At 38.8% G+C, this 27,020-nt stretch overlaps 2 protein-coding genes across 2 annotated transcripts; one reads left to right on the top strand and one right to left on the bottom strand.

The window, feature by feature from the left end:
* The first annotated feature begins 3,767 nt into the window (after positions 1-3,767).
* On the top strand, positions 3,768-4,297 carry LOC149388082 (uncharacterized). Its single transcript, XM_089622357.1, has 2 exons — positions 3,768-4,197; positions 4,263-4,297. Exons 1-2 carry the CDS (start codon positions 3,768-3,770, stop codon positions 4,295-4,297), a joined length of 465 nt encoding a protein of 154 aa, XP_089478483.1.
* A 14,991-nt stretch (positions 4,298-19,288) lies between these two features.
* Positions 19,289-21,313, bottom strand: LOC149388083 (uncharacterized). The gene is made up of 4 exons (XM_089623738.1): positions 20,510-21,313; positions 20,333-20,425; positions 20,156-20,260; positions 19,289-20,092 (listed from the first exon to the last, which is right to left on the bottom strand). The coding sequence occupies exons 1-4, from the start codon at positions 21,122-21,124 to the stop codon at positions 19,691-19,693; spliced, it is 1,215 nt and encodes a 404-aa protein (XP_089479864.1). The 5' UTR covers positions 21,125-21,313; the 3' UTR covers positions 19,289-19,690.
* Positions 21,314-27,020: the final 5,707 nt, after the last annotated feature.

Genomic DNA, 27,020 nt, shown 5'->3' on the forward strand with positions numbered 1-27,020 from the left:
AGAACCCATCTTAGAACCCATCTTTTCCCGGTCTAAAAATATTACGAGGTCTTCACCGTCAATCTTAACCGCCGATCTTCACTGCCGGGTCAACTTGTCATCTGTCTCGAGTCGCCAATTCTCCGATCGGAGACACAGAGCTGCCAATTCTCTCACAAATAAACCAAAATTAATAAAATTAAACCAAAATAAACATAAATAAATCGAAAATACAAATATATTAACACAATAATAAACATGATCTAAAAAAATTAATACAAACAAATACAAATATACCGATCCGATTGTGGAATTCCAGGACGGCGATGACGGACCGACCCACTGAAGCCGATGCCTTGATGGATGAGATTCGAATCTCCTAGACCGATCTTTGGCATGGATTGCTCAACCTCCATAGTCCGACACAAGCCGGTCTTCATCCTTACTCGGTGCTCCCCGGGGAAGACTCACGCAAAGAAGACGCCGTCGAGTTTGGATACAACCGGACGTCGTCGAGTAGGACCACCCAAGCCAGACCCGAAAGGCGAGGGACCACTGGTTCGTCTCCATCGCTTGAACCCAGGACAAAGGACGTTCTTGGAGCTGAGAGGGTCCGGTCGCCGTCACGAGGAACGCCCGAACAAGGGAGCGTCATCAAATCCGGTAGACGCAACCACAACAGGTCGGAAGAGATATAAAAGAGATCCTTTTAAATTCTCAACCTTTATGTTCTATAATATATATATATATATATATATATATATATATATATATATATTGTTTTATATGCATACATTCACAGGAATTCACATAAAATTAATACCATAACATAATTTAGTTAAGGATAAATTACAAGAATACCCTCTGAACTCGAAGGTCGGTAACAACCCACCTCCTCAACTCGAAATTTTTTACAAAAGCTACTCTGATCTTTCAATTTTATTGAACTGCGCCCCTTCCGTCTATTATTTTCAGTTACCATCGATAACAAACCCAAGTTTTCGACACGTGATCCATCAGCGAAGGGTATATTTGGTATTCTCTCATGTAATGAATTAAGGATAATTTTTAGGATTTTTATGAAATGAATTATTTTTTGGATCCTTATTTTTTTAAAATTAATATTCGAATTGTTATGAGAAAAGAAGCGCGTTGAATCAAATTCGAAAAAATTAGGGTTTTATTTCGAAATGGTGAAAACTGGTTGGAAACCCCCGCGAACTCAATCTCCGGCGAAGAAAAAGAAGAAATCGTCTCCGACGAAGAAGACCGCGCGTAAATCTCCGGCCAAGAAGAAAAAATGTGATTCCCAAAGTAACGCATTGTTGCGCTTACCACCATATGGTGAGCATCTTTATTTCAAGATTAAATATAAATAAATCAAGGATGTCGGGTGTTGGTAGGTTAGTATTTATGAAAGTGAAATGCTGGGACCACTACTGGTATTTTTTATGCTCTGCTTTTAAATAAAGGGACCACATTTGTTGTCGTTTTCTGGTATTGGGGGTTTCAATATTTTGATTCCAGGCTTTAAATACAAGTGTAGGGACCAATAATGTTTGTTTTATGGTGGAGTAATTGTTTTTGTTTTTGGCACGTCTTTGCTTGTTTTATTGCTGTATTCACTGGGTCAGGAAAATTTACGTACGAAGTTCACCATGGGGGTAGGATGGAATTGGTGAATGACCGACTGTCTTACGTGGACTCTAAAGTGGACTACGTGGACCACATGGACATTGACCGATTGCCGTTAGTGAAGCTGGACACGATTTTGAAGAAAGACTTGGGATACTTTGTTGGAGGGATGTATTACATGGTACCTGCTGACGCTACTGAATTCTATTTCTTGACTCAGATAGTACATTGTTAAGTGTTGTAGGAAAGCTACTTGACAGGACATTTCTACTGACTCTATATTGTGATCATCGGGTTGAAGAATGACATAATCTTCTGCTGGTAGAAGACTCTAATCCAACAGTTGACGTTCCAGATGTTGAAGTGGGCGAGACTACAGTTGAAGATCCTGAACTTGTATTTCAAGAGTGTCAAGCTGAATTTGAAGAGACTGAACTTAACCTGGATGAGAGTCAACAATCACAAAGCCAGGTAGATGAAATTCAAGTGCCACAAAGTCAGCCTAATGGTATTGAAGAGCTACTCAGTCAAGTGGATGAGACTCAACATCCACAAAGTCAACCTGTTGATATTGAAGAGCCAGTCAGTCAACACGATGAGGGTCAAGATCCACAAAGCCAGTCTCATGAGAGTAAACAACCATTCAATCAAGTGGATGAGAGTCAACAACCCTACACTCGAGTGGATGAGAGTCAACAACCCTACACTCAAGTGGATGAGAGTCAACAGCCCTTCAGCCAAGTTGATGACAGTCAACAGCCCTTCAACTAGCCTGAAATACAAGAGGATGGTGAAACAGAAGTAGAAGATGATGAAGACGCTGAAGTTGTTGAGGAAGATAGTGAATTTTAGAAGAGTGAATATGAGGAGTCCGTGGACGGGGCAATTGTAGAGTGTTGTTTAAAGGGCAAAGGTAAAAAACCTTACAGTGATGATGAACCAGTGTCGGATGCGGATAGTGACTACAACGACGAAGAGAACATCGACTTACACCATGATTCGTCTAGCGAAGATAAAGACAAGGGTGCTTCGGTTTGGAAGAAGGTTCTGCCAAAGTTTCAAGAGTTTAGACACAACACGGACATGGGTTGTCCTCAGCTCAAATTGGGCCTATTTTTCCCTAGTGGAAGTGTATTCAAATATGTCATCCGAGAATACTCTATCAGATCAGGGAAGGAAGTTTGCTTCAAGGTCAACGACCCGAATAGAATGCGAAAGTTTGCAAAGATGCGAACTGTAACTGGCTTTGCTATGCATCAGAACTAGGTAAGACGACCACATTCGCAATAAAGACCTATGTGCCTGAGCACACTTGCACCAGAACAAACAAGAATAGTTTCGCCACTTCACGATGGTTGTCTAACAAGTACATGGATACTTTCAAAGACAATGACAATTGGTCAGCCATTAACTTCATGCAGAAGGTACAGAAGGACTTGGTATTAGACTGTTCAAAGATGAAGGCTTATCGAGCTAAAATTTTTACGACCAAGGTGATTGAAGGCACGTATAAAGAACAGTATTCGTCTTTGTGGGACTATGGTGCAGAGATCAAGCGATCCAATCCAGGATCAACGGTCGAATTTCTGACTAAGGCCGACGAACAAGGTAAGCCTATATTTAAAAGGCTATACATTTGTTATTCTGGCTGTAAATCTGGCTTCAACGAGGGTTGTAGACCTGTGCTCGGGCTTGATGGATGTCACATCAAAAGACATCACACAGGTCAACTGTTAACAGCCATTGGCATCGATACCAATGACAGCATGTTTCCAGTCACTTTTACGGTGGTGGAGTCAGAATGCAAATCCTCGTGGGCGTGGTTTTTAAACTATTTGAGAGACGATGTGCAAATACACAATGGACATCACTGGACATTTATCACTGACAAATAGAAAGGGTTAAAGGAAGCCTTGAATGAACTGTTGGAAGAGGGTTCTGTAGGCGCAGAACACCGACATTGTGCAAGGCACTTGCAATCCAATTTCACAAAGGTAATATCTTACAATAATATACCACACTATGTATGAAAACATGTTACTTATTTGTTACTTATGTTTGAGCCTCCTGAGCAGGTTTTCAAGGGATAATTTCTGAAACAAAAGGTAATGTCAGCAGCAAAGGCGTATTCTCAACACAAATTCTTTCAAGAAATGGATATGATCAAGGCAGAGGATGAAGAGGCTTACAACTGGTTGTGCGAAAAGAATCCAGTACATTGGGCTAGGAGCAACTTCAGAACAACTCCCAAGTGTGACATCCTACTGAACAACTTGTGTGAGTCCTTTAATGGTACTAGGGCAGTGTTACTAGCGAGGCAAAGACCAATTCTATCCATGCTAGAGAGAATTATAATGTACCTATTGCAGAGGTTTAGCAAACAACGAGTGGCTGTAGAAAAATGGTCAGGTGAAATTGGTCCGCGCATTTATAAGAATCTTGAAAAGAATAAGGACCTGTCTGGAGAGAACATTGCTCATTGGTGTGGGGAATTGCTATTTCAAGTCCAGAACATGTATGGGAGTATGTTCTCAGTTGATTTAGCTAGAAGAACATGTTCATGCAATCGTTGGGACTTGTCAGGTACTCAATTCACTCATTACTCGGCTAATTTAGTATGGCATGTATAATTTCTTATGACTTTTCAGGGATTCCATGTGCTCATGCCATTGCGTGTATTTAGCAAAAACATCAGCAACCGGAAATGTATGTGGATGATTGGTATAAGAAGGCGGCTTACATGAGTGCATACAAGTACATGATCAATCCGTTGAACCCTATCGAGCAATGGCCAAAAACAAGGCTAGCACCGATGAGAATGCCACCAAATAGAGCCGAGCCAGCGAAACCTAAAAAGTTGAGGAGGGTGGAGCATGATGAGGTAGTTCCACCACGTGGAACCAAAATGACTCGAAAATACGTCATAGTACGATGTTCTGGATATGGAAAACATGGACACAACCTGAAAACATGCTTTATAAGGCAGTAAGATGCATTGGTAAGCTTAATGTGCTAACTTAAAACTCATCATTATCTTGCTATCTAATCCATTAATCTCATCGTGCAGAGAACTGAACAAAGAGCGGCTAGAGATGCACAACAGGCTACTAGAGGCGCTCCAACTCAACGTGCTCCAGCTCAACAGCCTGCAGCTCAACAAGGTCCATCTCAACGTGGAACAAATCAGCAGGGTTCAGCTCATCAGGGTCCATCACAACAACCTCCAACTCAACAGGGTCCATCTCAGCAACCTCCACCTCAACAGGGTCCAGCTCAACGTGGACCAACTCAACAAGGTCAATCTCAGCAACCTCCAACTCAACATGGACCAACTCAACGTGGACCGTGCCAACTCAATCCACAACCACAGCTGAGAGTTAGTTGCTAACTTTTTAAGTCGGTATCAACCATCATTACTTTAGCTGACCATTTGTAATGTTTGAAATTACAGCGCAGTTCGAGACTCAACAGGGTTCCAACAAGAAAGAATGTACTGCGCCCGAGAGATTTATTTTAGCTTCTATGTTTGTGTATAAATGTGGTTGAAAAGAAATATGTGGTACTCTTTTGCGTGTAATTGCAGCTAAAAATGTATGTGGTACTATTTTGGGTGAAATTGATAAGAAACAATGTATGTGGTAGCAAAAATGTGGTTGTAAACTGAACATATTTTGTCCATTTCATAATCTGAAACTGACCAGTTTGGTCTTTTGTCCATTTCAATGTTTTGATTGCATTCTTGATCTTCATTTTGATGTCCATTTTCATGTTTCTATTGCAATTACTTTTGTCCATTTAAACTAACAACTGTTGGTGGATCGAGCTCGCATCGGACACGAACAATCGTTCTGATGCGACTCGTTTGAGATTATTCCACCATATAACCATATTAATGCGGAAAAATAATTAATTACGCTGATCATAAGCTAATTAAATTATGGTTATAATTAACAAGATCTAGTTATGTTTAATTAATTTAATTCACGAGAGCATATAAGTCAAGCAACCGATATAAGAGTAAACGAGTACTTACATTGATTTTCGGTTCAGCTACAGAACGCTCCAATCCAATCGCGTACTCCTTTCGTCGTCTTGATGAAGGACTCGAGGATGACACCTTAGTCTTCCAAAACGTAATCTCTGTGACGAATAAGAAAGATGAGTGGGCACAGTCTTTATCTCACTAGATCACGAAACTATGTGTTTCGAGATCTCTTTCTTATTTTGCTAAGAATGGAAACGAATTTCCGAGGGGAGGGAGAGGCAGATGCACGGCCAAGAGAGGCTAGTGATGCACAAAATTTTCACTCAAATTTCTTAAAATAATTGCTTCTTTTTGCCTTCTCATGAACCCCTATTTATAGTAGTAAAAAGGAGATATTCATGGAATCTTCCAGAATATTTTATTTCATTTTATTGTGTTCACACTAGTGGATTAAATCTAGGCAATTGGATCTCATCTAGTGAATCCTACTTTTTCTCTCATCCATCAGATCAATATCTATGGGATATTATTCTTTTATTTAAATAGAGAATAATTTATTTAGTGAGATAATAAAGGAGAATATATTATTCTCCTAAATATTCTCCTAAATAATTTCCTTTAAATAAGGAGAAAATATAGGACAATATCTTATATTTTTCTATCTCCTTTATTTAATCAACTAAAGAGAAAATATTGGTAAATACCAATATTGAAAAAATCGGATTTGGAGGCACACGACCAAGGGGATTTGCGCAAATCCTATGCCGAAATTCCCGATTCGATTTTTCCATGTGTGCAAGGCCCAATTGCTTAAAACTCAATTAATTATTTATTTACTTGGTCCAACAACAAACAAATAATTAATAATTGATTATTTACTTGATCAAACAATAAATAAACAATTCTACCATAAATATTTATTTAATTCTGCGAATACCCGTTTTCCAAAATTAATGATGTCAATCACAATTACAGCAAGTGAGATTAATAATGATAAACATTATTATATGAAAGTTCTTATCCGCCTTTATCAGAGCCGAATCGGGGACTATGGACCTAGTAATAGAAGCTTAACAAATCCGATGAAAAAGACGAAATAGTCATTTCTCTTTTTCCATCGATTCGTCTAATCTTGGTCAAATACTCCACCTTGTAAGCCAAGACTGAACTATCCTTTAATACTATAATTATATTTACTCATCGTGACGAGTGTCCACTGATATAGTCAGTTCGTGATCAAGATCCTCCAGGTTCAACCCGTGTCAAGAGAAGTCAATTTTTCCGTTATACTTTTCTTGATACATATCAGCCCTAAGCATTGTTGCTTCCCCAGCGAAAGATTCTTTCGAACGTTACTTACTTCGAAAGTGCTAGCAATCTATCGGTTCTGGAATCAACCCTTAGGTGAGTGAACATTAACCTTCTTTCAGGAAGGCTGGATCCGTATCTGTAAATCACTTCCCACTCGAATCATGCTCTGAGAAAACTCCCAAGACATAAGATGTGATTAGCATGAATAGCCTTTTAGCGAATGAGTCAAAGAGCTCAGTAACATAACCCAGTGTCCATGATCACTTCAGGATTTAGATCAAGTACACTGTGACCATCATAGTGGCCTCGGTTAGTGTGTCGTAACGGTCCTTAAACGACACATCTACACCAAGACCTGTCCAGGTCATACACTTACCACAAGTGTAGAATGCTCCCACATAGTGATCAGCCTTCACATATGTGTTCCACATATATGACTTTAGATATAGCTTTCCAGGCGTATATCAGTCATCGACCATGTTTTAGCACACCGCCCGAACTCAGGTGCCCAACACGTGACTCAGTTAGATACGGAGGCTATGGAAGATAGTTGTTATTGATTCTAATTGTTTAGAACTCAACCCACTAATCATATAATGCTAATAAAGTAATCTTATTATTGAATTTAGTAATCATTTTATTCATTATCTTCAAGTGGGCAATATTCCCAACAACAACTACAGTCAGTTTAAATGCCATTCATTTTGTCTAATTTAACTACCATTTGAACCAAGTTACACTGATAAGGATACCAACACCAACACAAACAAAATTACATTGATAAAACTTGTATTACATTGATAAAACTCATCCAAATTGCATACAAAAGGTTAAGTACAAACAGGATTTATTTGTACATCAAAATAAAACCTACACCAATACATAATACCATCATATACATCTTCAGTTTGCGCGATTCATCCCTTATTTTTTCTCTCAGCTTCTTTAGCTCAATGTCAACTTCATTATTCATGTTCTTCTCAGACAAATCTTCTACTTCCCGTACTTCTAGCTTGTTAATTTTCTTCAATAATCCAAGCATAATTTGCATAGACCTTTTACACATTTGTGGATCAATCCACTCTAACATACCACAATCCTTGTCCCTGTTCTTTTGCAAATAACCCCCAACTGTTGGTGGATCGAGCGCGCATCGGACACGAACGATCGCTCCGACGCGCCTCTTTTGAGATGATTCCACCATATTGTTGTCAATGGTGCCCACAAGAAGAGTTGTAGTCTTTATTTTGAACATTTGATGTAATAAAGTCTCATGAAGACTCTTGCTTGTAATTGCCTATTCATTCATTAATAAAGTTGAAACGTTCATTCAATCTTCCTTGTCTGAAGCTTTATGATAAAACCATAGTCTTTTAGTCCATAAACAAACTTAACAACTTACGAAGAGACAAATGTAGATTTGCATGAACAAACTCTTCGTAGTTTGCTTAAAACGATATATTCGCAATCTTAGGGTCAAAGGACTATTGACCTCAGTATGATTGTTAGAAGAATCTATGATGTCTGGTTATGAGGCATTGAGAGTTAGGAACTCTATAGTTCTTCTAGGTATCTTCCGAAGGTACTGAATTGACCAGTGCACTTCTAGAGACAAGATAAGAACAAACCATTTAACCTCTTATGTCTCGAAGTCACTATGTATGAATTGCATCATGCTTACCTTAATCCTGAAATGAGACATGCCATTTCACACCTTAGTATTCTCATTTGAGAAAGTCAAAGTTCGGACTCACTATGTGATTCCGAACAAGGCCTATTGGTGAAGTACTAAGTTGTGAGTCTGTCATGAGTAACTTTGTGAAGTTCTCATAGATATGGAATTCATGTACAAGATTGCTGAAATGCAATGTATGTCACCTCATGCTTTGTTCCTTGGAGTGTGAATAAATGAACTGGCCAGTGTCCAAATTGAGTCTTGACTCTTTTGGATGAAACAATGTGACTTGTTAGCTCCTCGTCAATACATTGTTTCTAACTTATTCACAAGCGACAAAGGAGTTGAGGAAATAACAGCTAGAAGGGTAAAATGGTAATTTAGTAAATCCCGACTAGCTGATGACATTCATGAAGGGTAAACATAGATAATATTCAGTGGATCCGCTCATCATAATTAGGTCGAATTCTTGAGTAGAAAATAAATTCATTTGAACCGAGAGATTTTCAGTGTCAGCTCTTTAGTGGAGTCAGTTGGCATTAAGCTAAACTTGGAAAAGGTTTGTGAACTTTTGAGTCCAAGTGTTTAGCTAAAGCTTTGTTCATTTGGATCCATGAGGTCACTGTCACGAATCACATCGATAGGAATAGTTAAACTGGAAGCTAAGCCAAAACAAGAACGAAAATAGTTAAAAGGGTATTTTTGTCTTTTGAGACAAAGGATGAAATGAATGTCAATAAATTTTTTGACAAGGTCATTTTGTGACATGTTTCACTCGGCCATGACTTGATCATTGGGCCTTGTGAATTAATTTCGTTTCATGAGAATTTTATTGAAAATTCTTAATGGGCCTTTCTCATGTTGTCATGAACAAATGAAGAAGCTTCTAGAAGCTCCTTCTAGAGAGACTTGGGTGCCTACCCTAATAGAGAAATAGGAGAGTTTATTTTGTGCATAAATGTATTTAGATACTTGTCAAAAGAAAAAGAGGAAACAAATTTGCATAAGGATGCACAAGGGAATCGGCCACATTGAGAGACAAGGCAAGCTTTGAACAAAATAGGAAACAAATCAAGGCTTCTAGAAGCCCTAGCTTGGCCGAGTATCTCAAAGGGAAAAAAAGAGGAAATTGCTCATGAATATGTGATATTCTATAGAAGAGGAAACTACCTTATTGAAGGTGAGACCTCTCCTATAAATAGGAGCCTCATTTCCTCACAATTCATTCATCCAAGTTTAAGAGATTTGAGAGACTCTCTCTCTAGAACTTGGCCGAAGTCCTCTTCTCTCTCTCTCTAGTTTATTTTCGGTTTTCTCTTGTCTTGGCACCTAGGTCCTCACTTGACCTAGTCTTTAGCTCTGCGACTTTGAGACTCGTTCTTAAGTCGTAGTGTTTAAAAGTGCCCACTCACTGATTCCTTCTTTTCGAGTGATTTAGTGATAGAAACTTTCGTGGTTGCTCGAGGTGCCGAGGAAAGAAAGAGAGACGTGCTGCGAGGGGAGACGAGCGTTGCAACTTTCCAAAAGCTTCTACAAGGTTCAAGCTTCAAGAAAGGTTAGTAACTTCCATAGCTCATATTAGTTTTTATTTACATGCACATGCTCTTGTCTAGGTTAGTAAAAACTAGTTTTACTTAAAAAGAAAATTTTTAAAATTCCGCCGCTTAACGAAGCGTTAAACTTTTTCTCAAACCCTAGATCGATTCCAACAAATGGTATCAGAGCTATGGTCAAAGGAATGCATGTGCATGTTTTTAAATTATGAGCTTGAAAATCGTTTTCGAAAGTTTACTAATTTTGTGACAAGTTAGAATTGTAATCTTAGATTTTTTTTAATTTATTGCTCATGCCTTTAAATTAAAAACCATGTTGATTTTCTATGAGTTTGGGATGATGTTAAAACACATTAGAATCAGTTCTAAAAGTTTTTAATTTTTTATATTGAAAAACGTGTTTTAAAGGTTTGAGATTTTTCGAGTAAATTTTGTGACTAGTTTTATTTTCTTGCTAGTTTCGTTTATTTACTTGAATCGTTTTATGCATGTTGTTATTTCTTTTATTCTATGTTATTACCCTGCTAATAAAACACAAATAAAAGCTTTAAACAACTTCATAAAACGTTCCGTTACACTCGATTCTTTTTCGCACCTAAAAGGACAAAGCTTTAATTTATTTCTTTTTCTTCGAGCTGGAATGTAAACCCGCATTAAAAGCGGCATAACTCTCTGCTCAAAAATCTAAATTTAATGATTCTTAAATCAAATTAAAGCTCTGTCTGTCCTCTGTCCAATGCCACCGGTTTCGGCTCAAAAGGACATCGGAGCCGCCAGTTATGGCGATTTTACTCCGAGGTGTGCGGCTGTCTGAAACTCCAGTTTTTTAGAAATCCGGATTTTCAAACCCCACTACCATGAGTTATAGAACTCTAATGAGAAAACTTTCTTGAGCAAAAATGTTTTTCATATGATTATAAACATGATGTGTAAGATTAAAATGTTTTGATTTTTGAAAGTTTAATTGAAATTGAATTTTTACAAAACTAGTTTGAATTTTGAAAAACCGTTTTCACTTTCAAACTTGAAAATATTTTGTCATCCAAATCAAATAAGTTTTCAAAATGTTTTCAAAACTATATCTATATCACATATGTTCAAAATCTATATGCTCTTGAAATTTTGAGTGGGAGGTCTTTGTAGACAAAACCGAAAAATAAAAAGATGTGTAATCTCAAACTTTCAAGTGTTCGAGTGAGTTGAAGTTCACACTTCCCTCACGCACTTTCCCGAAATAGAAAATAGGAAAAGATCGAGTATGTACCTTGTGCCTTTATGCACTAATACTGCTCTGAACATGTCGATCTAGGATTCTCTTCTAGTTGTCCGCTCTGTCGCTCTCTAACTAGGAAATCTGTTTCCGAACTTAAAAGAGTCGATGAACCAACTCCAAAAACTAAGTGGGAGGGTTATATTCGTTGTTTGTAACCCGCGATCCCCAACACTAGTGAAAGATGCAATAACGTGGGACTAAGAGCCGCTCTTGCGACCCTCACTTAAATGTGAGTACTCCAAGGCGTTATTGCTTCGATCATTGCTCAATGAGCTACGTCCGAGAGTGATGCAATGATGGCAAGGCCTCCCCTTGGGGGATTGTTTTTCAAAGCTGATCTTTTGGACTAAGTGGTTGGTTGCACACTTAGGCTCAATCCCTAGTATCCTTCCTTAAGGCTCTGCGAAAGGATGTGAGTGATCAAACCTATTTACAAGGTGGCTAGTCAAAATGATGTACTGACATCTTGGCTTAGCATTAATGATGTGTCATTTACTTATAAATGGAGATTTTTTGCGGCCTTCTCTTGAGGGAGTAAATTATCGTTTAGTTTATAACACCTTTGGATTTTACAAAAGTCTTAATGAAACTTAAATCCTAAACCAAAGACTAATCATAAACTTGTTTCAACTTTTATAGGCAATATGTCTCTCAACCCTCTCTCTACAATTCTTTCCTCGAATAAACTCGAAGGCGACAATTACGTCGACTGGAAACGTAACATCGACATAGTCCTTACTGTCGACAAGCACAAATGGGTTCTCACCACCCCCTGTCCTCAAACGAATGAAGATTCGACGCAAGAGGAGAAAGACGTCCTGGCGGCCTGGCTTCGATCCGATGAGATTGCGAGGTGCTATATTTTGGCATCGATGAACAATGTGTTGCAACAACAACATCGTGATTATGAAACTGCCACCGATATGCTCTACAATCTCCATGAGATGTTTGGAGGGCAAGGACGTCAAGCTAGGCAACAAGCGGTCCGACAATTCATGAACTGTCGTATGAAGGCTGGAACTCCCGTTAGAGATCATATGATGCTGATCATTAGCTATCTCAACGAGAGGAGATTCTTGGATCTGAGATTGATGGGGAAACCAAAATAGATATGATCTTGGAAACTCTCCCCGAAACCTTTGATACCTTCAAGTTGAACTATTCCATGAACAAGCTGGAGTACACTGTTACCGAGCTCATGAAGGAACTTCAAACCGCTGAGGCACTCACTAGGAAAAAGAGGGCTCAAGGAGAAGTACATGCTACTGCCTCCACCTCTGGATCTAAGAAGAGACCTCGCAATGCCGAGAAGAAGAACCAACCTAAGGTTCAAACGAAGAAGAAGGCGCCAAAGGCTCCAAAGGTGGACAAGTCTAAAGACAAGTGCCACCACTGCAATGAGCCTGGTCACTGGCGTAGGAACTGTCCCGCCTACCTCAAAACCAAAGCTGAAGGTATTGTACTTGTTACTGAAGCCTGTTTAGTAGCTGATAATGTATCATCGTGGATTATTGACTCCGCTGCTACTAACCATATTTGCTGCTCCTTGACTGGTTTTAGGAAAAGCAAAAGCTTAGAGGATGGCGACTTCTGCTTCAAGTGGGGTGATGAGAGCGTGGTGTCTGCGAAGGCTGTGGGATCCGTGACGCTATCTTTTGAAGATCGAACTTTAAATTTGAATAATGTTTATTATGTTCCTTCCTTTGGGAAAAACCTAGTATCTGTTGCTCAACTTTTCGAGCAAGATTATTATTTAAAGTTTATAAAGAATGGAATTCGTATTTCTTTTTCTAATTCTTTCGTCACTGATGCATGTATGAAGAATGGTCTTTTTTACATCTATCCCACTCAACCTTCTCTTTTAGACACCGAAATAGATAACGATCTAATTAGGGAGCCAAAGAGGATCAAACTTTCTGAATCCTCCGATCTAACAAAATCAACATACCTCTGGCACTTAAGACTTGGTCATATCAGTCTAGATAGGATTAAGAGACTTGTGAGGGATGGTCCACTCCAAGCCTCTGCAATAGGTTCACTACCTACTTGTGAATCCTGCATAGAAGGAAAGATGACTAAGCGACCTTTCTCCGATAAGGGTCGAAGAGCCACTGAGTTGCTGGAACTAATACATTCTGATGTATGTGGTCCGCTCAACCAACAGGCACGTGGAGGATACGAATACTTCGTTACCTTCACTGATGATTACTCAAGATATGGGTTTGTCTATTTGCTTAAACACAAATCCGAGACCTTTAACGTATTTAAGGTCTTTAGGGCTTTAGTGGAAAAGCAAACTGGCAAAGTGATCAAAACCCTTCGATCTGATCGAGGTGGTGAGTATATGTCTGGAGAGTTCGATGACTTTCTTAAAGAAGAAGGTATCGCTTCTCAGCTTACCGCGCCTGGCACACCTCAACAAAACGGAGTGTCAGAGAGAAGAAACCGAACTCTTATGGAGATGGTTAGATCAATGATGAGTTACTCATCACTCCCGCTTTCCTTTTGGGGATATGCCCTCGAAACAGCCGCCTACATTCTGAACCAAGTTCCGTCCAAAACGGTTCCTGGTACTCCTTATGAACGATGGACTGGCCGTAAAGTGAATCTTGGCCGCATCCGAATTTGGGGTTGCCCTGCACACGTGCTGAGGCAAAAGACTAGCAAGTTGGCTAGTAGGTCAGAATTGTGCCTGTTTGTAGGATATCCGAAGGAAACCAAAGGTTTTACTTTCTATAGTCCCGAGGACGATAAGACTTTCGTTAGCACGAATGCTCGTTTCCTTGAGGAGGACTTTATGAAGGATGCGAAACCTAGAAGCAAAATTGTGCTTGAAGAAAAGTTGGGTGAGGAAGCTTCTACCTCATCTGTAAGAACTGTTCTTACCCCAACTGAAACACAACCTAACTCATCAGAATCTCGTCAAGTAGTACTTAGACGTAGTGGGAGGGCTACTCAAAAGCCTGACAGGTACATGTCTTATGGAGACTCTATTGTAGCCGTCTCCGACATGGATGACCCTGTTTCCAATAGCCAAGCAATGGCTTGTTCTGAATCAAACCTTTGGCTTAACGCCATGAAAGTTGAGATGCACTCGATGTATGTCAACAAAGTCTGGAAACTTGTAGACCTTCCTGAAGGGATTAAACCCGTAGGGTGTAAGTGGATATACAAGAAGAAAAGGGGTCCTGATGGGAACGTTGAGACGTTCAAAGCACGACTTGTGGCGAAGGGTTATACCCAACAAGAAGGGATTGACTATGAAGAAACCTTCTCGCCAGTCGCGATGCTTAAATCCATCCGCATACTCCTATCCATAGCTGCAGCTCTCGACTATGAGATCTGGCAAATGGATGTCAAGACAGCCTTTCTGAATGGCAATCTTGACGAGCGCATTTACATGGCTCAACCAGACGGTTTCGTGGATAAAGGTCAAGAGACCAAGGTTTGTGAGTTGCTTAAATCCATTTATGGACTAAAGCAAGCATCTAGGTCATGGAATATTAGATTCGATGAAACTGTAAAGAGCTTCGGCTTTGAACAGTCAATAGATGAGCCTTGTGTTTACAAGTTAATACACGAAGGCAAAGTTGTGTTTCTGGTACTATATGTTGATGATATACTACTCATTGGTAATGACGTGGGTAAGTTATCTGAGGTTAAGGTCTGGCTGGCAAAGCAATTCGATATGAAGGATCTAGGAGAAGCTGCATACATTCTGGGAATCCAAATCTTTCGAGATAGGAAAAACCGGACCCTGTCGCTCTCTCAAGCATCTTATATTGATAAGGTGATGGATCGCTTCTCGATGCAAGACTGCAAGAGGGGTCAAACACCCTTTAGGCATGGAGTTTCACTCTCTAAGGACCAGTCTCCCAAGACTGCACAAGAGATTGAAGACATGAGGAAAATTCCTTACGCCTCTGCCGTAGGAAGCCTCATGTATGCTATGCTTTGCACCCGACCTGATATATGTTTCGCCGTTGGCGTAGTTAGTCGTTTCCAATCCAACCCTGGACCCGAGCACTGGATTGCTGTTAAGCATGTTCTTAAGTATCTTCGAAGAACTAGGAACTTGATGCTTACATACTCAGGTACTGACCTGACTATGACGGGATATACCGACTCCGATTTTCAAGCGGATAAGGATTCCAGGAAATCCACTTCGGGATCTGTGTTCATCCTTAATGGTGGAGCTGTCATGTGGAGGAGTATTAAGCAATCCTGCATTGCTGACTCCACAATGGAAGCAGAATATGTGGCTGCTTGTGAAGCATCCAAAGAGGCTGTATGGCTTAGAAAGTTCCTTAAGTATTTGGAAATTGTTCCAAACGTCGACGAGCCCATGACCCTTTATTGTGATAATAGTGGGGCTGTCGCTAACTCAAAGGAACCTAGAAGCCATAAGCGCTCTAAGCATATTGAGAGGAAATACCATTTGATTCGAGAGATCGTGCAGCGCGGAGACGTGGAAGTGAAGAAGATCTCAACGGTGGACAACCTCGCAGATCCATTCACCAAGGCCCTAGCGAACAAGGTCTTCGACCAACATCGTGAGGGATTAGGCATGAAGGACTACACACACCTTCTTTGAGTCAAGTGGGAGTTTGTTGTCAATGGTGCCCACAAGAAGAGTTGTAGTCTTTATTTTGAACATTTGATGTAATAAAGTCTCATGAAGACTCTTGCTTGTAATTGCCTATTCATTCATTAATAAAGTTGAAACGTTCATTCAATCTTCCTTGTCTGAAGCTTTATGATAAAACCATAGTCTTTTAGTCCATAAACAAACTTAACAACTTACGAAGAGACAAATGTAGATTTGCATGAACAAACTCTTCGTAGTTTGCTTAAAACGATATATTCGCAATCTTAGGGTCAAAGGACTATTGACCTCAGTATGATTGTTAGAAGAATCTATGATGTCTGGTTATGAGGCATTGAGAGTTAGGAACTCTATAGTTCTTCTAGGTATCTTCCGAAGGTACTGAATTGACCAGTGCACTTCTAGAGACAAGATAAGAACAAACCATTTAACCTCTTATGTCTCGAAGTCACTATGTATGAATTGCATCATGCTTACCTTAATCCTGAAATGAGACATGCCATTTCACACCTTAGTATTCTCATTTGAGAAAGTCAAAGTTCGGACTCACTATGTGATTCCGAACAAGGCCTATTGGTGAAGTACTAAGTTGTGAGTCTGTCATGAGTAACTTTGTGAAGTTCTCATAGATATGGAATTCATGTACAAGATTGCTGAAATGCAATGTATGTCACCTCATGCTTTGTTCCTTGGAGTGTGAATAAATGAACTGGCCAGTGTCCAAATTGAGTCTTGACTCTTTTGGATGAAACAATGTGACTTGTTAGCTCCTCGTCAATACATTGTTTCTAACTTATTCACAAGCGACAAAGGAGTTGAGGAAATAACAGCTAGAAGGGTAAAATGGTAATTTAGTAAATCCCGACTAGCTGATGACATTCATGAAGGGTAAACATAGATAATATTCAGTGGATCCGCTCATCATAATTAGGTCGAATTCTTGAGTAGAAAATAAATTCATTTGAACCGAGAGATTTTCAGTGTCAGCTCTTTAGTGGAGTCAGTTGGCATTAAGCTAAACTTGGAAAAGGTTTGTGAACTTTTGAGTCCAAGTGTTTAGCTAAAGCTTTGTTCATTTGGGTCCATGAGGTCACTGTCACGAATCACATCGATAGGAATAGTTAAACTGGAAGCTAAGCCAAAACAAGAACGAAAATAGTTAAAAGGGTATTTTTGTCTTTTGAGACAAAGGATGAAATGAATGTCAATAAATTTTTTGACAAGGTCATTTTGTGACATGTTTCACTCGGCCATGACTTGATCATTGGGCCTTGTGAATTAATTTCGTTTCATGAGAATTTTATTGAAAATTCTTAATGGGCCTTTCTCATGTTGTCATGAACAAATGAAGAAGCTTCTAGAAGCTCCTTCTAGAGAGACTTGGGTGCCTACCCTAATAGAGAAATAGGAGAGTTTATTTTGTGCATAAATGTATTTAGATACTTGCCAAAAGAAAAAGAGGAAACAAATTTGCATAAGGATGCACAAGGGAATCGGCCACATTGAGAGACAAGGCAAGCTTTGAACAAAATAGGAAACAAATCAAGGCTTCTAGAAGCCCTAGCTTGGCCGAGTATCTCAAAGGGAAAAAAAGAGGAAATTGCTCATGAATATGTGATATTCTATAGAAGAGGAAACTACCTTATTGAAGGTGAGACCTCTCCTATAAATAGGAGCCTCATTTCCTCACAATTCATTCATCCAAGTTTAAGAGATTTGAGAGACTCTCTCTCTAGAACTTGGCCGAAGTCCTCTTCTCTCTCTCTCTAGTTTATTTTCGGTTTTCTCTTGTCTTGGCACCTAGGTCCTCACTTGACCTAGTCTTTAGCTCTGCGACTTTGAGACTCGTTCTTAAGTCGTAGTGTTTAAAAGTGCCCACTCACTGATTCCTTCTTTTCGAGTGATTTAGTGATAGAAACTTTCGTGGTTGCTCGAGGTGCCGAGGAAAGAAAGAGAGACGTGCTGCGGGGGGAGACGAGCGTTGCAACTTTCCAAAAGCTTCTACAAGGTTCAAGCTTCAAGAAAGGTTAGTAACTTCCATAGCTCATATTAGTTTTTATTTACATTCACATGCTCTTGTCTAGGTTAGTAAAAACTAGTTTTACTTAAAAAGAAAATTTTTAAAATTCCGCCGCTTAACGAAGCGTTAAACTTTTTCTCAAACCCTAGATCGATTCCAACACATATAACCATATTAATGCGGAAAAAATAATTAATTACGCTGATCATAAGCTAATTAAATTATGGTTATAATTAACAAGATCTAGTTATGTTTAATTAATTTAATTCACGAGAGCATATCTATCAAGCAACCGATATAGAGCGAAAACGAATACTTACAGTTTTTGGCTCACGTACTGAAAGCTTTCACAATCCGTCTTCGTCTTGAACGTCTTGATGAAGGACTCGAGGATGACACCTTAGTCTTCCGAAACGTAATCTCCGAGGCTAATAAGAAAGATGAGTGGGCACAGTCTTTATCTCACTAGATCACGAAACTAGGTGTTTCGAGATCTCGCTCTTATTTTACTAAGAATGGAAACGAATTTCCGAGGGGAAGAGAAGCAGAAGTGCACGGCCAATGAGGGCTAGGTTGCACGAAATTATTAGGTCAAAAAACTTAATTTTTGCATTCTCATGAACCCCTATTTATAGTAGTAAAAATGAGATATTCATGGAATCTTCCAGAATATTTTATTTCCTTTTATTGTGTTCACACTAATGGATTTAATCTAGGCCCTTGGATCTCAACAAGTGAATCCTACTTTTTCTCTCATCCATCAGATCAATATCTATGGGATATTTAAATAGAGAATAATTTATTTAGTGAGATAATAAAGGAGAATATATTATTCTCCTAAATTTTCTCCTAAATCACTACAACAAATACAACATTTACCGACGATTTTTTTCGTCGCTAAAAACCCCATAATCGTCGCTAAATCTCTTTAGCGACGATAATAATCGTCGCTAAATGTGCGTGCCTAAATCTATTTAGCGACGATTTATTCGTCGCTAAATAATTACCGACGATTATAGCGACGACAAAGTCGTCCCTAAATGTCGTGACAAGAAGTTTTTTTCCATTTTGAAACAGGAAATTAGCGACGACTTTGTCAAAGTCGTCGCTAATTCACACGCGAAAATTTCTCGCGTGAATTAGCGACGACAAAATCGTCGCTAATTTCGTCCCTAATTATTTCGTCCCTAATTTTTTTTTATTTTTTTCGTCGTTAATTATTTTTTTTTTTATGAAATTCTAAAATGAAAAATCAAATAAAAACTAAATTATATTATCCAAATCAAGAAATAAAAACTAAATTATATTATCCAAATCAAGAAATAAAAACTAAATTATATTATCCAAATCAAGAAATAAAAACTAAATTATATTATCCAAATCAAGAAATAAAAACTAAATTATATTATCCAAATCAAGAAATAAAAACTACTCGCGACGTTTGTTTTGTCGTCCCGCCGCTCGTTTTCCTCCTCCTCGACGTGAAACGCTCTTTTGCTGGCGCTGAAGTTCTGCAGGCTGCGGCGTCGGAGTAGACTGACTTGGTCCGCCGGGCGTCGTCTGCTGGCTGGCGTCGGGAGTCCTCTGATGGCCGCCCGTCGGAGTGTGGACGTCGCCCGTCGGAGTCTGCTGGCTGGCGTCGGGAGTCCTCTGCTAGCCGCCCGTCGGAGTGTGGACGCCGGCCGTCGGAGTCTGCTGGCTGTGGGATGACGGAACCTGCTGCGAACTCTGCGAAAATTGGGACATGAACGAGCTAAGGTTGAGACCGGGCACCTGACTCTGTATTGTCTCGGCAAACGCGGCGAGGGTCGATGTCAACACCTCCTGCGAGACATATCCTGGTTGCGACGTCCCAGCCTCCGAACCGTAGACTTCGGCGACTTCAGCCGCCATCCGTGCTCCCTGTGGCACCAAACGTCCGACGCCGGTCAAGTGATCAGCCCGCGAACCCATAATATCGCGGATCGCTTGCTGCTCTAGGACGGAAATATCGACCTCCGCTCCTTGTTGCTCAGCCTCCGCTCGCAACGTGTTGAACCTAGCGACCAGTCGATCCTGATATAATTAACTAGTTAGTATCTATTAATCGAAAAATAAGAAAAATAAATGTAAACTTACATAACGTGCGGAGGCTTCAGGAGTCAGCCACTCGGACTTGTCAGACTGATGTTGGCGCTTGTAGTTCGCAAACAAGCTCTCGAAAGCGCCTGTCTCGGCGCTCTTCTGCATGTAAATAAAACTTCAAGTGTTAGATAATTTTAACGATTTGATGTATCATATAAACATAAAACTTACATTCTTCATGCGGTGGGTCGAGAACCCAATCGTCCCCTGTCTCGTCTTCGTCTTCTTCTTCGCGCGATTCGCCTTGTTCTTCGCTTGAATGGCCTGTAATATAAGTAACCGTACACGTAAAGAACAAATCGTTTAATAAAAGGGTAAACACATATTTAACGTAAATGATTTGATTACCTTAAATTCATCGCTCGTATATCGTTGTATCAGCGTCTCCCATTCGGTGTCGAGCTTAACGGTCCTCGGTTTCAGCGACCGCGCCACCTGTACGCTGCTCTTGCAGTCGATGTCGAACCTTGACCGCAAGGTATGCCTCCAATCGCGAAGACGAGTCTTCGCGTCTCGAATGATTGCCGCATCGACAATCGCCTTCTTCTTCCCGGTTGCATCACCATCAACTCGAATGTCGTACTTGTCTCGAATCGCTGCTCGGATCTCGGCCTCCTTCGCCGGCCCCACGTTCGCATTCGTCCACCTTGGGACCGTAGGCGAGATCTTGTCTCGGACGACCAACCCGAGCGTGTTCGCGAACGTCGCGAGATCCGGATCCATCTCGCGCTCGGGCTGCAAGAACGACTGAAACTCCTCGTTATAAACGACGACTTCCTTCACCCCGGGGCGTCGTGCACGCTCAGATCGAAGGCCGACCGTCGGCCCACGCACGGCCGGTTCGATATGCTCGTCTTCTTCTTCGACGCCATCACGTACGGGCGCCGACTGGCAATAATTCGGGAGACGGGCTAAGAAGTCATCCCCGCCTCCGCTGCCTCCAGCTCCTGTAGCCGCAGCCATCTGAAATTCAAAACAAAATACGATCCTACCGAAATTTCGGCAGAACCTCCCCTATAAACTTAACAACCCGGCATCAGCCTTTAACTTTAAAACCTGCATAGAAACATCCTAAAACTAACAATAAATCCAACCTCAGTGGTTCGATCATTTTTAAATCTATAAACAACTAATTAATTTCACATTTTTAGTCATTTCTAACAAAAATTAAATCCAATTTCAATATCAATCCATAACCAATTAATTAATTTCACATAAACTACCTAAACTTAAACCATTTTAAATTTTCTAATCGTAATTAACAAAATTACATTTCCTAATTTATTAATCTCTAATCTACTATACTTATATACATAATTAATCTCTAATCCTAATTTACAATTTTATATCTTAAATAATTAATATATAACTAATTATGTAAATACTTATATCCTATATAATTATAACTAATTATATAAATACTTATATCTATATACTAAATTATGAAAATTATATAAAATATAACTTATATATATATAAATATTTATAACACCCAAATAAGCATAATATCACAATTTTTAAAACCTAATCTGTTAATTAACAATTTATAACTAATTAATTCATTACCATTTATAACTAATATATAAATAAAGTTATATATATATATATAAATATTTATAACTAATTCATACAATTTCATTTTTTATAACTAATTTAATTTAAATAATTTAAATTACCTAATATAAATAACTATATACTAATTAATAACTAACTATATAATATAAATAACTATATATAACAACTTTTATATATAAAGTTATAAAAAAAAAAAAAAAAAAAAACTTACCGTACGTGCGTGGACGCGGACGAGGAAGACGAGGACGAGGAAGACGAGGACGGTGGACGAGGACGAGGACGGCGTTGGTGGTGGAGCGGCGACGGCGTCGGCGGCGGAGCGGCGGCGGAGCTGCAGACACATGAGAAGATAGTGAGGAGAGAGAGAGATGTGAGGAGAGAGAGAGAGAGGTGAGGAGAGAGAGACTTACCGGGGAGGCACACGGCGTCGACTGCGTCGGGGCGGCACGCGGCGGAGGAAGCGCACGGCGGAGGAGGAGAAACCAGAGAGAGATTTTAGAGATTTTAGGGTTTGGGAGCGAATGAGGGGTCTGGGTCGCAACCTGGTATTTAAAGACATTTAGCGACGATTTAATCGTCGCTAAATGTCTTTAAATTTCGTAGCTAAATCAACTTAAATTTTCAGTTCATTAGCCAGGCATTTAGCGACGCTTTCCTCGTCGCTAATAGATTTTTTACACATTTAGCGACGACAAAATCGTCGCTAAATCATTTCATTTAAATTATTTTGGGGGGATTTTTCCCTCTTTGAATTTCGTTAAATTTCGAAATTAATTCCAAACTATTAGCGACGATATAATCGTCGCTAATTGTTTCCCCGCGAACTTAGCGACGAATTTACACATTTAGCGTCGATAAAGTCGTCGCTAATTATCTTTGCCGCCAAACTTTAGAAGTTTTGGCACCAAATAATTAGCGACGGAATTATCGTCGCTAAAAGGGTGATTAGCGACGAAAAATTAGCGACGATAAAGTCGTCGCTAATACTTCCGTCGCTAAATGTCATATTTCTAGTAGTGAATATTCTCCTAAATACTCTCCTTTAAATAAGGAGAAAATATAGGAAAATATCTTATATTATTCTCTCTCCTTTATTTAAACAACTAAAGAGAAAATATTGGTAAATACCAATATTATAAAAATCGGTTTTTAGGCACACGGTCAAGGGGATTTGCGCAAACCCTAGTGCCAAAACCCTAAATCCGACTTTCATATTTTTATGCAAGGCCCAATTGCTTAAAACCCAATTAATTATTTATTTACTTGGTCCAACAATAAACAAATAATTAATAATTGTTTATTTACTTGATCAAACAATAAATAAACAATTCTACCATAAATATTTATTTAATTCTGCGAATACCCGTTTTCCAGAATTAATGTTGTCAATCACAATTACAGCAAGTGAGATTAATAATGATAAACATTATTATAAGAAAGTTCTTATCCGCCTTTATCAGAGCCAAATCGGGGACTATGGACCTAGTAATAGGAGCTTAACAAGTCCGATGAAAAAGACGAAATAGTCCTTTCTCTTTTGTCCATCGATTCGTCTAATCTTGGTCAAATACTCCACCTTGTAAGCCAAGACTGAATTTTCCTTTATACTAGAATTATATTTACTCATCGTGACGAGTGTCCACTGATATAGTCAGTTCGTGATCAAGATCCTCCAGGTTCAACCCGTGTCAAGAGAAGTCAATTTTTTCCGTTATACTTCTCTTGATACATATCAGCCCTAAGCATTGTTACTTCCCCAGCGAAAGATTCTCTCGAACGTTACTTACTTCGAAAGTGCTAGCAATCTATCGGTTCTGGAATCAACCCTTAGGTGAGTGAACATTAACCTTCTTTCAGGAAGGCTGGATTCCGTATCTGTAAATCACTTCCCACTCGAATCATGCTCTGAGAAAACTCCCAAGACATAAGCTGTGATTAGCATGAATAGCCTTTTAGCGAATGAGTCAAAGAGCCCAGTAACATAACCCAGTGTCCATGATCACTTCAGGATTTAGATCAAGTCTCACTGTGACCATCATAGTGGCCTCGGTTAGTGTGTCGTAACGGTCCTTAAACGACACATCTACACCAAGACCTGTCCAGGTCGTACACTTACCACAAGTGTAGAATGCTCCCACATAGTGATCAGCCTTCACCCATGTGTTCCACATATATGACTTTAGACATAGCTTTCCAGGCGTATATCAGTCATCGACCATGTTTTAGCACACCGCCCGAACTCAGGTGCCCAGCACGTGACTCAGTTAGATACGGAGGCTATGGAAGATAGTTGTTATTGATTCTAATTGTTTAGAACTCAACCCACTAATCATATAATGCTAATAAAGTAATCTTATTATCGAATTTAGTAATCATTTATTCATTATCTTCAAGTGGGCAATATTCCTAACAATCTCCCACTTTTACCAGAGAAGATAAGTTTCCTTTAGCCAATTTAATTCTTTGCCATCATTATAGACGGTTTAGACTTTGACCCAGGATTGAGATTCTCATCATATGGATTCCCACTTTTATCTATACTCTATCATTTTTGTCGATCTGACATATGTCCCATTTTCATATTATTCTAGTTCATGCATTTTTGCAAGTGTTCTTTGACTTACCATTTAAGGTCAAGTCAATTTGTTCACAATAAATAAATTTACTTTAGAACAAATTAACACTTCGCATACCTTTAGATTATACACCAGACTTTATATCTAAAGATAACAAGTCTCCCTATCAAGGTGTACATCCCTTTGGTGCCAAAACAGGTTGCACCATTGCATGGTTTGATCTCATCACCACTTACTATAGTGTGATTTATTGAACGTGTTTAAATAAGAACTTTATTGACCTATTTCCATTACTTGGTTATTTATAGTTCATCCTTGTTTGTCGTGTTCATATTCAATATATACACAGGACTTTAAGGATCTACTATATTTATATAACTAAGTATCTCACTATTTCCAGAAATTACAGTGTTTACAACACATGTAGTTATTCTCGGAAATACGACATTGTCTAAGGTCTAATTATTAGTCCTTTTAAAGACAATGTCAATAGCCTCAACATTGAGCTCATACCTTATATCAATAAGTATGTTTGAGACATAATGGAACGAGCATGTCGTTTCTAAATTTAATTTTAGAAACAGTTAGCTCAGTCAATTTACTTGTGTCATAATGAGGTCTAGAACTTAAATAGTAATTACTTTATTCATGACACTTGTTTAGGAGCTATACTTATCGATCATTCTCAAAATATCGATTATAACAAACATCCATGTACAATCATGACTAGTTTGTTAAGTACTTAGGATCTACCTTTCATATTTCAAAAGGTTTAGTAGTATAACTACTTCGATCCATGTCTTTATGTTATTGGAACTTCATCCTCAAATGACAGTTCATCTTCAATTTTGAAGATCCCTAATGAAGTGGTTTGTGGTATCAGAAAGAAGAGTATCATTTATGATAATGTCTCTCCTTAAGGGCTCAATCCCTTACCTTATAGCTTATAAAGCTTAAACCATTTCATTAATCCTTTTATAGACCTTTCTATTCCTTTAAGCTAATAGCTTAACAGGTAGATCTATTAAATATGGGCTAATAATTTTCAGACAAGTTAGTATGATCGAGAGTGATATCTCAAGATCATGTCTTTCCATTTAAGGAAAGTTTATTGTTGATGAGAGTGACAAGGATCCATTCTAGGATGCTCCCACTAGGTTATTGATTTTAACGACAAGATAATTCAAAATTATCCTTCATTTTAATTCATTGATTTATGTGGCAAGATAATCATTGATTACTCTTCCACTTTAATTATTGAACAATAGCATATACATTCCGGTTAAGGATGCCATCTTCAATGATGGATTTAATCCTATGAAGGATGTTTGCTATTTATTGAACAACAAGTGGCTGGATTTCATTAAAGAAAGCTCCCACTCTTTTATTGAACAATAGTGACTAGAATCCAATTAAGGATGCTCCCACTCAATAATATTGGTTATTTAGTGGCTAGGTTCCATTTATGGATGCTCCCACTAAGTCAATGAATAAGAGTAGCTAGGTTCCAGCTAAGGATGCTCCTACTCGATTATTGAATTTTAGACTGGCTAGGTTCCAATTAAGGATGCTCCCACTCAATCAATGAATCTAGAGTGACTAGGTTCCATTCAAGGATGCTCCCAATCAATACGAATATTAGTGACTAGGTTCCAATTAAGGAAGCTCCCACTAATTTAATTCATCATCAACACTAACTTTTAGTTGTGTCTCCTTTATTACTTATTATTCGCACAAGTCATTGTCGAATAATGATAATATTTATTTAGACGCTTTCAAAGCTCTAAATAGTTCTTAAACAATAAAACATATTCAACATAAGATATTAATGAAGCAATAAAAGCTAATTAAATTCTAACAGAGATAATAACTTAGAAAATATTTATATTTATTTATTGTGCTTCTATATAGCATATGAACGGAAAAACGTGACCTTCATATTCTATATCTTTTTCATAAGGACATAAGCATTCATGCATATTCAAATATCATAAAAGCAATCAAGGCATTCAATAGAAGGAAATATTTAAAGACACAACCATGTGTTCATAAATAATGTAATAAAACATAAAGAAAGAAAGATTCATCCTTTCTGGAATAACCATAAAGGCTACAGTCCAGAAAACCTCGGATTATTAAATGACACATCCCATGTTCAAAAATAAATCCAAAAATGAAAGTAATGAAACTAGCGGGAAATTAGATCTTCAAACGGAGCATGAGCTTCTCTACAATTCGGGCTTGAATCCGACATTGTTCAGCAAGCTCGTCTATACACGTGTGCTCCATCAGATCTGCTCTGCAACAAGAAAAGAAGTATGCTCATGAATAATTATCCTCAAAACATTTTTAGGATATCTTTATTCATGAATTTTAAGGTACAATACCAGCATTCTTCTTATTTTTCTCAAGCTCGGCCAAGTACAAAGGACAATGCATCTTCCAATGGCCTTCAGTGTTGCAGTGGTTGCATTTACCAATGCTTTCTCGCTTCTTTTCTTTTCCTTTTCCACTTCTCTTGAAGTTCTTCCTTTCCTTCTTAGCGGGACCTTTCCCCTTTGAAGTATTCGGACGTGCCTTAGATGACTCAGCACCAGAAGTCAACTTCTTCTTGGTTTTAGGCGAAGAACTCTTGTCAGCATAGAGAGCTGACCCTTTGTTCTTCCCATGTCGAGTGATAGACTCGAAAGTCTGTAGTTCATTCAACA

The sequence above is a fragment of the Urtica dioica genome, chromosome 8 (genome assembly GCF_054948205.1).
Source record: "Urtica dioica subsp. dioica isolate 48M chromosome 8, U.dioica_male_clone48M_v1_H2, whole genome shotgun sequence".
NCBI lineage: Eukaryota > Viridiplantae > Streptophyta > Magnoliopsida > Rosales > Urticaceae > Urtica > Urtica dioica.

Coding starts and splice junctions, on each gene's coding strand:
- LOC149388082 (XM_089622357.1), top strand. CDS start 3,768: ATGGATATGATCAAGGCAGAGGATGAAGAGGCTTACAACTGGTTGTGC. Junction 4,198..4,262: donor CAATCGTTGGGACTTGTCAG/GTACTCAATTCA, acceptor ATGACTTTTCAG/GGATTCCATGTGCTCATGCC.
- LOC149388083 (XM_089623738.1), bottom strand. CDS start 21,124: ATGGCTGCGGCTACAGGAGCTGGAGGCAGCGGAGGCGGGGATGACTTC. Junction 20,261..20,332: donor CGACCCACCGCATGAAGAAT/GTAAGTTTTATG, acceptor ATTTACATGCAG/AAGAGCGCCGAGACAGGCGC. Junction 20,093..20,155: donor CTGAAGCCTCCGCACGTTAT/GTAAGTTTACAT, acceptor TAATTATATCAG/GATCGACTGGTCGCTAGGTT.